The following is a 12,900-nucleotide window of genomic DNA, read 5'->3' as shown; positions in this document are numbered from 1 at the left end:
AAAAAAAAAAAAGTACAGTTACGCAAATTTTAATATTGTAATAGATACATTTGTAACTCAATGTCATCATTAATGTTGCAGTTTTTTTCTTACTAAATGATCTCTTTCTTGGTCTTTGGCTCGGAGCCAGTCTGTTAAAAGAGAAGTCTCTTAAGAATCGAGTTTGATCAACAGATTATTTCTGCTTTAAGTCCCACGCTTTCTCAGGAGCAAACTATTAATTTAAAAATACTAATCTGTGTAGCTAAACGGGTTCTGGAAAAATCCAGCAAAACCACTACAACCATAATGTCCATAAGTGAATGTGTAAAATGATATTTTATGTTAGTAAATTCAAATACTCTATTTGTTCCCTACCAGCATAAGATGTCAATTTACATACTATGATTATACATTTATAATAACTGACAGGGATGCACTAACTGTGAAATTATGTGCCAATAATGATGCCAGAGTCAAAGATAAGAGTTTGACTTAAAGTGATAGCTGACACTGGTTGTTTTTGTACTTTTATTTAATACCACAGAAACTATAAAATACTTATTTAAAAAACACCCGAACAATTTTAGAAGATTTTTCTTCTTTCTTTTGAAAGAACACAAATTCTGTTGCACATATAACCAGGAAACATCTTATAATCCTAATCCTATCCTATTCGCCAGTCATTAGGTTGATATATGTGTGCATCTTCTAACAGTTTTTATGAAAACTACCAAGATACTGTAAATAATTCTTCACACTGTAACAAATTAATATGTGAGGTTACTTTATTTCTAATGATATATTGTCTAAAATGTATTTAATGTGTAACTGGCTCCAACATAGCATGGTTTCTGGTTGGTGAATGTCTCTCAGTATAACTAAAATGGATTAACAGCTGAGAATTTATAGATGGCAATCCTTGCTGCAATGATTATTATGGCATTTTTAGCCCAAATAACCTGAAAACACGCAAAAATAGGCGACTGACATTTTATCAGTTATTTTACACCACAGGAATAGAGGACAAAGCAATCATACAAGACCGTAATAACTAAATGCTTGTTTATTGAATCACCTTGACAACCGTGCTGCATCCTTTACTTATTCTTTGTGTGTCAGTATGTGTCCATTCTTCTTTAGGGATTTGAGTGATGACACACATACCCACAGTCACACACAGTGACACGTCGCAACGAGAGTTCAGTCCAAGTAAAACGTGTTGCCTTGCTCGCGCACCCAGCGGTAGCAGTGTCTCTGTGTGTGTTCTGATAGTTAGTATTAATCACTTTGGCGGTTTGTAGCGGTGGCCCTGGAGACAGCCACGCAGCGTTCATTCCTCGTTTAGCCACTTCCCCGGACCCCATATCCTATTCAGCTGCCTGCAGAGTGCAGTTCTTGTAGAGCGAGCCCACAGCACATCCCAGCCAGTCATCTTCCTCCTCTTCCTTCCGCTCATTCACACCGGGATGGATCTGCCCTGATAGAAGCTCAGAAGTCTACTTCAGCAGCTGGCAAGTTGGAGTTTAATTTTGGAGTGAAACGGGGACTGTGACAAGCGTCTCGTTTCTCGTTGGCAATATTTCTTTCACTCTTTTTAACTTGGCATTCGGAAATCTCCAACATGACAGCACACAGACTACATCCACGAGTTGTTCTCCTGTTTTGCTTTATCTCCTCCGTGTCGTGCAATACGTTTGCGTTCACCGAGGAGCCCTCCGACAGAGTCGGGAAGGCGGACGGCTATTGCAGTCGTATATTACGGGCTCAGAGCAATCGGAAGGAGAGCAACAACGAGTTTCGCCTCCGCGTTGAGGGAGATCCCGACAGCTTTCAGCCAGGAAGCACATACAGAGGTTGGTGTTTGTCCTCCAGATACTACGATGGCTGGCACTTTATGCGCATTGCCATTAAACATTAAAATAACAGAAAACTTGAGACAAGTTCCTAGACAAACCTTTCTTATTAAATGACAAGATAATCTTTATTACGCAAAAACCGAGCAAACGTTCACATCATTTTTGGCTACTTTCATCCACATCTGAACAATCAGATGGAAGTAAAACCTTTAATAAAGTCTTTATAATTAAATAATAAACAGAGCTAAATCATTCTGTGAAGCCACGTGCTTACAACAATATCTTTGACAGTCAAAAACACACTTACATCCACTCCTAGATGTTCTTGTTTTTCTGTACAGTTATTAGGGCGCACTCACATGGACATGCGCCATCTGCTCGGTGACCCTAAAGGCCCATGCAGCTCTGATCCAGGCAACACATTGCAGGGATATCGTTCTTGACTGTTTTTGTTTAGTTTAATCCTATATTTTTACATGCAATCAAAAGAAAAAAAATAACTCTGAGTGAGGGAATTAAAATCACCATCTACATAGTAAATTACTGTCTAATTGAAGTAAAACAACAATAATAAAGTACAGCTAATTAAATCATATCTCAAAGTTGATAAATACTCCCTTATTTTCTGCCTCCTTGCAACCTGTACACAATTTATATCTTGAACTTTTTTCAGATATTTTCCCAGGCTAAATTTAACAGCCTGCAGACAACACATCTATACCTATTAAATCAATATATTCACATTATTTCAGAATGTCTAAATGCCCAGTTAATTTCTAAATGCCTGCATTAAACATTGTTAACAAACCCAACTGCTTTTGTCTCAAAATGAGGATTTTTTTTTTTTCCTCTCTCAGTGAATTGATGCTTGCTGTCACTCTTTGCTCCCATCTAGTGACTCTGACTGCATCTACTCCCTCCTACTTCAGAGGGTTCACCCTTATTGCCCTGAAGGAGGGTGCAGAGGGAGACAAAGATGAGGACTATGCTGGAAATTTCCAGGTAAGGTAGCAGCTTGTTAGTGTAGTCTGAGAAAAAAAATGCTACTTTACATGGCAAACTGTGATCTTCCTAACCCCTCCTCCTCTAAAAGGTTTAATATAGCGTACAAGAGGAATCAACCTTCATTTCCTCTTCATGTTTCCCTGGCTGTTGGCATACATGTATGTAAAGTTTAAAAACCAGTGTATTCACAAGCAGGCATGCAAGTAGTATGTCTGCAGCTGGAATAGTTTTGCAGCTATTTATAGTTTCATACAGCCTTGAAAAAACAATGAGATAAGGCAAGGAAACTGATGCTGCCACATTATGCTAATATGTGAGACTTTTGTAATTATAATGCAGTATGAGGTGTGGTGTGTCTTAGAAGAATGGTTGTGTATTGTAAAAAATTAAGGAACAAAGGATAATATTTATGTGAAAAATAGTAGATTAAATGTTTTTTTCTAGTTTATGTAGAGTAAACAATAATGGGGTACAAGTCAAGTGGATAACACTGACCGTTTTCTTACAGCAGTGCCTGTCAAGGGTCATAACATCTCGTTTTGTGTCTGTAGGTGTTGTTACTTTCTGTCAGTGAACATTTATTTCAGCCTTGCCCACATTTTTAAGAAATTTATAGCTGAGCCAGTTTTGCCAAAGTCGTGGCGGTGGTTTTAGTAGCTGATTGGTTGTTCAAATGTCCGTTGGGGGGTGGGGGGGGGGGGCGCTGGGCAGTCAGTTATTGATCATCATCTCCAGATTGGGCATATTTTCGAGAAGAAAGGCACACCTTCACTGCTCAGTGTAAGGCGGAAGACACTGTGGTGGATGCTGTAACGTTTCCAGTGTAAACATGTCACACAAGCAATACTTCTTCAGGTGTGGTGGAAAGCAACATTTATTCTAATTCCTGATGGAAACAATGGTTAGACAGCAAGGAAGGGAGTTTGTTTTTGGGAGCCAGCCACAGAGTTGCTTCACCGAAGACTGCTGGATGAATAAGGGCCAGTAGAGCGAGAGATTTACAATCAGGCTTTAGGTAAGATGAGGGTGTGTTCCTGTTTCTGATCCTGAGCTACAAGGTGTAAGTAAAACCGAATAAGCTGTCTGTTTTGTTTTGATAGTGTGTAAGGAAGGGTCAAACTAAAGAAAGGAACCCAGCTTACTTTACCTGATTGCTACCAGCGGGTAGGACAGCTCAAATAAGGCAAAAATGATAATCACGATTATTTTGATTATCTATCTATCTATGTACTGAAAACAGCACTATATATATATATATATATATATATATATATATATATATATATATATATATATATATATATGTATAAAGAGAGAGAGAGAAAGAGAGAGGCAGCCAGTGTGACATTTGAAGACTAGTTTCTTTTCACCCAGGTAGCTATTGTTTGTCTCAGGCCAGCAGCTATGTTCTGCCCAGTGTGATCTGGAAAAAATGAGTCTGGAGACATTACGTTTTCAAGTTGAAATCCGTGTCAATGAATTGTAGCGTGACATTTATATACGGCCATATATATGGTGCGGCTTGACCACTGGTCTGTCCAGTGGCAAAACATTGGACTGTAGCCACGTCCTTCACTACACTCTCTCGACACTCATCATACAGGACAGGGAGAGACACTCGACTAAAATGGTGACGAGATGGCAATGATACCAGTTGTCCAAAGTGTTGATGAGTTACAGAAATCCCGCGTTGTTCACTGTGTTAACTTGAGCACTGGTCTTTGGTGAGAAAAAAAATGTTACATTTGTTATGTCTTTGTGTCTCTGCTAGCTGGTGGATTATTTAGTCACGACATTTCAGTCTAACTTGAGAAGTGTTGGCAACTCGGGCTGAATAAAACCAAAGCGGTGGTGGCTGTGGGAGGAGTCTGCAGCAGAGCGCTGCAATGCCAGTGGCGCTCGATTTGCAACTGAAAACAGCACAAGAGTAAACTGCGAAAGAGCAAAAGATTGGATCACTTCATTTTTATGATCTCTAAAAACCCAGATTGTAATTGAGATTAAAATGTGATTAATCACCCAGACCTACCAGCAGGTAACACACATGTAATGATGAACAGAAAGTTAGTGATCAACAATGTTGATGGAAATGCTACAAACGTAACGACCAGGTTAAAAACACCCAGCTGTAAAGCCACGTGAAACAATAGAAGTACATGGAATGGCTAGAAATACAGCTAACTACAGTGTAACAATGCATGAAAGTGTTAGCAAATAGCATAGCTACCGTATCTATTTCTTGGCAGCAGACGATTCCCACCTCTGTTGGCATTGTGGTACATTTGCCACATGTACACCTATTAACAGGGGCGTGAACAATTATATTAGTCGAGTGAAGAACGGCAAACAACGTTCTATCGGACTGTAGCTGGTAAGCAGAGCATTTACCAAACAGATATGTCCTGCTGCATTCGCTGTAATTAAATATCAGTTGTTTTACTTATGTTATAAGTTGTTATATCTTAAGAAATGACTAACATTAACATAATGCAGATATATATATCGTGCAGCCATAATATTTACCACCATTTTCAAGTGTTTCAAAAGAACTGAGCAAATAGGGAATTGCTTTGAGATTCTTCAACATAGAAATGGGAGAAATACTGCTATATTGCATGTACTGTACCTCCAAAAAGTCCATATCTCTAATCTTGATCAGAATATAAAAAAAAAAACATAATGTAACCATTAAGCAGTGGTTACATGCATTTAGCAACATGAGTGGTGCTCCTGTTTTGAGTTTTGTAGATGCATCACTTGCTACCATTATAAAAAGGTCCTGTAGTACAATTCATGGGATGTTTGCACAACATTTGTCAGGCTGCTCTGATCACTGCCATGCTTTGACACACTGTCAACACATGAAGAAGAGGAGCATTTTATTTTTGTCTTTTGTACAACTCACATCTCATTTAACAAGGTGTTTTTCTGTATATTTGTTTTTGCGATTGATGCCATGCTGTTGTTACACATACCAGCCTCCAGTGTGCTTCTCAGTCATATGACAATGTGTGGTGTTAGACATCAGGAATATAGAAGGAAAAGACTTTGTAGTTAAAATCATATCACACCGCTCCACATGAGAATGGAGTGCTTAGAGAATAAGAGATGAAACAGACAGATGTGTGACCTTAGCCTTTTAGATGTCTGCATAAAAGAAAAATGCAAGGACTAGCCTTTGATTAGGATCCTGGCAGGCTTTAGAAGCTGAAGGCCTTTTTCAAAGCTGCAATGTTCATCCATCTCATTGCAGGCAATACAATATGTTACTATGGGTGTAATGGCACGCCAAAATCCAGGTTTGGTACGTACCTTGGTTTTAAGGTCATGGTTCAGTTCTTTTTCGGTACAGTAAGGAAACAAATGCAAAACATAAAACTGGTTAACTTTGTTGTAAACAGGAACATGTTTAATGACACTGGAAATTAAACTAAAAACAAAAAAGAAAACTGCTTGGTCTATTGCAACGTCCTCTACATTGGAATAAACCAGGCCTCTCCGCACCACCTACAGCTCGTGCAGAATGCAGCTTTTCATACATGATAGTGGTGTCACTTGAGAAACTTTTGAGATATTTATAATTTATGAGTGTAATATGTTTTTATTCTTGTTTTTATCTCTGTCCAGCACTTTGATCAACTAGAGTTGTAGTAAACTGCTTTATAAATAAAATCTGATTGATTGATTGATTGATTGATTGATCGATTGACTGACTGGAAAACGGAAAAAGATCTTCAAGCTCTGGTTTCATCTTAAAACTGTCGCTAGCCATAACGTCCACTAGCATAGTGCAAGGTAGTTACTCTGACATGCGGAAACTCGGCACGCCTCTTTTCTGATCTGAAAGTTCCGAACTAAAAAATCAGAATACAGATACATGTACCGTTATACCTCTATAGGTTACAGATCGGTATAAGTAATCTGCTGTCTGAAAACAATGTACTTCCATCCTCAACTTTTAAGTCAGTCTTTCATGCTCTATAGGTGTGTCCCAATTCAGGGTCGGATTTGTCGGCTACATACGTCATTGTGATGCGCCAAGCACTGTCTCAATTTGGAGAATTGGAAGGACCCTCCAAATCCACCTTTGAAATCCGCACTTCATTTTGCCTCAAACGAAGGCTGCTGGTGATGCATCCTTTCCGGCCTCTTTTCTCATTCATTGTGCACAAGACGGTGGCGAATGAGCAACTGAGCTCAGAAGAGTATGTTTTAGGTTTCAATAAAGTTTTGAAAAAGAAGTATATATTCTTTAAACTACACTTTAGTTGAAACATTACAATTCAAGTACATTAAAAACATTTGTTAATTTGTTAAATGGTGTTAAATAGTGATGTTCAAATTCTGTAATATTTGATATTCATGGATTTTTAAGGGGTTAATGAGGTGTGTACTGGCTGGAAAACAACAGAGCCTCAGACCGTGTTTTTTTCTTTTTTTTTTTTTTCTTACTGTCGGTGTTACTGGTCGGTGTTAACATTCACTGAAGTGTCCTATGACAAATTTCGGAGCTTTAAGTGATTCCATGTCCTATGTTGTTGCTATGGGAAATTCTTGTTAACTAGGTAGGCTGTCTGATTTCACGTATGTTAAGTGGACTTCAAAGTGTGTAGACTACGGAGGACACTCTGTAGTCTACGTAGTCTGAATACTTCGAAGTGTGCAGACCCTGAATTGGGACACACCCTGTGTCTCTAATGCCATAAAGTGCACAAATACATCTGCTGTCCTGAAAGAAGCATAGACTGTATATAAAAGCTGGACAGAGCCTCTGTGACGTCACCCGTAGGTTTCTGAAGAGCAAAAGTGAAGTTTGTTGGGCGTTCCCACCATCGCCTGGAAAATCCAAAAATGGGCAAAGAGGTCGAGCTGAGAGGGGGACTGTGAAGGTGGGGGTGGATGATCTCTGATCTACCTGTAGCTAAGAGCTAACCGAGCTAAAACCGAGCAGCAGTAGCTAACCAGCTAACGGAGGTAAGCAGGCTAATGCTAAGGCGCACTGTTAGCTAGCTAAAACCTGGATTTGTGCTACACTTTCCCTTCTTGCCGCGGATATTGGATACATGTCAATCAAAAGGACACGCCCCTAATTATGCAGAATTTCAAGATTAAATAACATCCAAATGGATGAGTTAGAAAAAATTCACCCCCTCACAGTTGTTATGAAGGTAAACTTGACCTATTAATCCTAAAAGGGATTTTTGTACCAGGCTTTAAACATGTTTATTTCTACTGTGAAGTTGGCCTTTTTAACATGGGAGTCTATGGGGATTTGCTCTGTTTCAGAGCCAGACCCTAGCGGATGAAGGGTGAACTGCATTTTTTTTTCACTTCCGCATAGGCTTCACATTTTACAGGCGGAGGTTGCTGCTTGGAAAGAACTCAGGGTGGCCTTCAGACATAGGAAGTAAAGAGGACAGAAGCCACAACAGAAGATGTCAGGGTTTAACTTACTACTCATTTGAAATCAGCTGGCGTGCCCCATCTCAGGACAGATCCCGACTTGATGAAAAGCACTTTTATTGAGCTCTCCTGGGAGGTCAGCTGCCACAATGTGTGTATGTGTGTTTTTTGGCAAGAGTGCAAACCAGCAGGGAATGATGGTGATGTCTGATGAGACATTACTTCTCAGCAGGGTGGGATAATAGGACAAGAGAAGGCAGCTTGTTATATGTCTATATAAAGGGTGAAATCATCAGAGTGATCTGGTTTTAACGCAACAAAGATGTTTTGACACTTCTGTAGAAATTGCGCCTCCTGCAATCACTGACATTGAGTGCTGTTGTCTGGATCTGACCAGCAGCTCATCCACAGCCCAACACTTTGGCATACACAAAATCTTGGTTTTCATCCAGTTATTCACTAATGTATCACTTTCTTTTTTTTCTGTTGTTGGTAGGGGTAGTAAGGGATGTGACAAGGTGAGATATGGAGAAAAAGGTCATGTGTCATTTTGCAACAAATTTGATGTTTCTTTTTGCAGATGGTGTTCAATGCATTCCCGTAAGACTTCACTGGTCTTAACACGTGTTGTAGCCCAGTCAGGCCAGCTCAGGATGCCTGTTAGAAACCATGGGAACATGGAGAGAAGTGGGGGTATAATAACAAGCTAGGCTGCATACACATAAATTGCATGCACACGCACACACAGCTCCAAGCCCCCCTTCTCACTCTGTCTTTGACTGACACTCACACACACAAACACAAAAATACTCACACAAATAAACACACACACATACATTCACAGACTTTCAAAGGAAACTCATTCATAACATGGCATGACAAAGGAAATTCTCTGTTGACAGCTTTATGGAGTGAGAAAGTTCCCCGATGTCACTGCCCTGATGTCACTTCCTATCAAACAGATCCTTGGTCTCTGGGCAGTGAATATTAGCTCACGGGCTGGACTCCCTCATGCAGCCAACTCAACTAATTTTTTTTCCAGTTAAAATCAATGAGATGTTTGGTATCTCAGGTGTGCAGCTGAGTACAGAGGGCATTTTAAATCCAGAATCCTCAGTCTGCAGACTTTTTGATGTTTTCACAAATGCAAAGTGTTTAATCCTTGACTTAAACTCCGCCCCCCCCAAAAGAAAAGAAAACAAAAAAATATTAATGTAATGTGATCGGTATATAAAATCTTCTGCATTGTTGCAATGACAGACCATAAGCTAGAGTTGGCAGCCTTAAGAAGTCTTGTTAGAAAAGTCTTAACGCATCAAACTAAAGTTGAAATGTGTTGCTAACATAATTTAGATGATAAACTATGTACAGCAAGTGATAGTGATAGTCTTTTGAAATTGGACATCTAGACACATTTCACATTTTACAAACTTACTGGAAAACATGAAATAGACTAGAAACAGGATCTGCAAAATCACATCAGTGAAATACTTTGGTAATATAACCCATTTAAGAAATGACAAGCTGACTTCATAGTGGCCTATCATCTGCAATTGCGAGGAGCACAATTAGGGCTATCTGGCAAGCATTGAGGAGGCACTGACAGTTTTCAGCTTTGCTCCCTTACTCTTAAACCATTTTACACTGTTAAAAAAAAACCATCTAACATCTTGCTTCTGAATGCAATGTGAAAATGTTCAGTTGCCACATCAAATTACTCTGCACTGGAAAGAGGTTTTAATTGACTCCAACTCAAATTGACATTAATAGGAACAAAATTCTTGGGCGTATACATTATTTTTCCACTTAGAGTGCTGAGGTTAGGGATTCATTAATGGGTAAAGCAAAAAACAAAAAAATTAATGGGTAAAGCATGTATTTTTTAACAGATATATCCACAAACAGCGATAACCCACAAACAGGCTCTGAAACTGACTGGAACAGCTCACATCTAAAAATGAGATGAGATTGATTTTTTGTTTGCATTTTTGCTGTGTGGGGCTAGCTTCTGTGGTCAAGTCAAAAGTATTAAGCTTGATTATTGTAGAAAGTTGTCAGAAACATATCTAGTATATTCATATTGTGTTGCCACTTTTGCGCTCTTTGAAGTAACAGTATACTTGACTGGTAGACTGTTGTCTTTTGAACACCTGCTGTTGTGAAAGACTTCTATAAGCTTTTAGCAGGTGTCTGTGCTTTTAAGAAGCACTTTTACATGCTCTGTTTTTGGTGAAATGTTAGCATTGTTTACCAGGTGGAGGGATGGGACCAGAAAGGATGAGAAGAACAGAATCAGTGATGCTTTGAACCAAGCTCAGCTGGAAAACCTTGGCTTATGCACTCACATGGAAGCTATTTTTAACTTAACTACATGCCTAAAAATGGTTGCAGGCCAGGTTATTCCTTCATGACAATGATATTCCCTGATAGTGGCAGCCTCTTTCAGCAGCATAGCCAGCAAGTCCTTCAACTGTGAACGGGGCCAGACGGGGACAAAAAGTCAGACAGGCCACCCCTACTCATATACTGCATATGCACACATATGCTCACACTTATGTGTGCACAACCACAAATCCATGCACCCACATATGGGTAAGTAATCGTCAAAAGCCCATTCTATTCTATTTCAAATTCAAATCAAATTTATATTAAACAGCCATGAACACAAAACTAAAAGCCACCAGTTCAGAGCTTTTCACTCCCTGACTCATCAAAAGGTTCAGTACAACAGTACAACAGGATTCCTGATAAGCTAAACAACATAATCCAACATTATCAAGGGTTCCCAAACTTTTTCAGCCCACCTGTAGAGCCATGTTTGCTTCAGCAGAACCCACCAAATATTTGTGCTTTGTTTATGTTTAACTGTTCAGGTTTAGGTTACAGTAAGTCTTACACATTCATTACTCATTCTTGTAACAATTACTGGTCCTGCTGTTGCTCTGTACCTGCTGCCAGTTCCTCTTTACTACTAGTGGAGTGTCCTTCTGAAGCACCTGCATTATATCCAGATTTGTAGCCGACACACACACACACACACACACACACACACACACACACACACACACACACACACACACACACACACACACACACACACACACACACACACACACACACACACACACACACACAAGCACATATTTCATATGGATTTATGAACATAAACCTCAGACATCAAACAGCAATGATAAATCATTTATAGTAAAACCAGATAAACACACTGATAAACTGATTAAATCAAAAGTTCCCTCATCAGTGTTTAACCTGGACTAATGAAACATTCTTTATTCTCACAGCTGTGCAGCTACTTGTGTGTTGGACAGAGACAGATGGGGACAGTATATGTGGACAGACTGTTACAGCCAGGCAGCCAAAGTATTAAAATATCCACCTGTCAGTTTATTACAACTAATTATTTTATTTTATCCAGGTTATACCAGGAAACCCCAAATATGAACTAGTGTATATAAACGGTTAGCATGTCCATTTGTAGTTCTGTGTTTGGGCTAATGTGTGGTTTAATAATAAAACAACAAACCAGTGCAACATTTCTAACAGAATGAAGTTTAGACAGGAGCTAGTAGCCTACCAGCTTATTATGACAGCTACATAAAAGGGCCCATGGAGAATCTCAACCAGTGATCATCATATTATCTTCAGATAAAAGTTTGCCCCAAAACAACACGAAGTCTTGTGGAATCCACACTTGACCATCCAGAGCTTTTTTGGCAGAATCAAGTAGATCTACATCATATCTGACAGATTTTTTATGTTGTAGCTGATTAATGTACATTTTAGGTGTAAGCAGTTCCATCCTCTGCACTTTAACAGATTTTTCTCCTACTCTGTCCCATTAATCATCCTGTGAACTGTCAAAATTACATTTTGACTAGTTTGCGGCATACTTATACTTTAAATCTCACAATTATGTCCCCTACTGATGTTTAAACCAATAAACATGGCAGTTCAGTTATTTGATCAATGCAACTATATAGTTCTTTTTGATGCAGTTGTTTCTTCAATTTGAAGTGTTGTTGGTTGGTTTGAGACTGACTGATAATTCAGTCCATTGATGTGTGTTGGAAATGTGTGATTAATCTCAGTTTCTGTTTATCATTATGTTTATAAGCTGACAGTGAGAGCGGAAATGAGTGTGACGTGATCCTACACCTAAAGTGCATGTGACTGTTGTTGAAGTCTTGTCCGAGGGAATTTATAGCATCACTAATCTCTCTGTGTGATTGTGTGTGCTTGGTTTGCAGATAATTGATGAGGAGGAAACACAGTTTATGACCAACTGTCCCACTGCAGTGACAGAGAGCACTCCTCGGAGGCGGACCAGTATCCAAGTGTTTTGGACTGCGCCCCCTAGTGGCTCTGGCTGTGTTTTTCTCAAGTATGTATACAGCAGCCGATTCTGATTAAACACTCACAGATCCAGTAGGTGAAATCCCACTGAGCGAGGCTGAACTCAGATGATAAGTATAATTGTTCATTAATGACTTCTTGTAGTTGGTGAGTACTCAGCTAGACATGTCCTCTCGTATCAGTCATTTAGTCACATTTTTTTGCCACTCAACTCTTCTAAATTTAAGATTCATCTACAAGTGTTTTTTTTTCTTTTTTAATCCAAAACTGGATAGATTTATTT

General features: G+C 39.2%; 1 protein-coding gene across 1 annotated transcript in view; it reads left to right on the top strand.

Annotated features, from left to right (window-relative positions):
- The first annotated feature begins 1,133 nt into the window (after nucleotides 1-1,133).
- The window catches only part of spon1a (spondin 1a), a 79,627-nt gene continuing 67,860 nt past the window's right edge, over nucleotides 1,134-12,900 (top strand). The window contains exons 1-3 of the mRNA XM_041993206.1: nucleotides 1,134-1,835; nucleotides 2,734-2,840; nucleotides 12,512-12,645. Coding sequence (XP_041849140.1) covers nucleotides 1,604-1,835; nucleotides 2,734-2,840; nucleotides 12,512-12,645 — 473 coding nt within the window. The 5' untranslated portion in view covers nucleotides 1,134-1,603. The remainder of the gene's footprint in view (nucleotides 1,836-2,733; nucleotides 2,841-12,511; nucleotides 12,646-12,900) is intronic.

Source organism: Melanotaenia boesemani, chromosome 1, assembly GCF_017639745.1.
Source record: "Melanotaenia boesemani isolate fMelBoe1 chromosome 1, fMelBoe1.pri, whole genome shotgun sequence".
Lineage (NCBI taxonomy): Eukaryota > Metazoa > Chordata > Actinopteri > Atheriniformes > Melanotaeniidae > Melanotaenia > Melanotaenia boesemani.
Note: the sequence above shows the minus strand (reverse complement) of the source record. Positions and strands in the feature narration are given on the sequence as shown.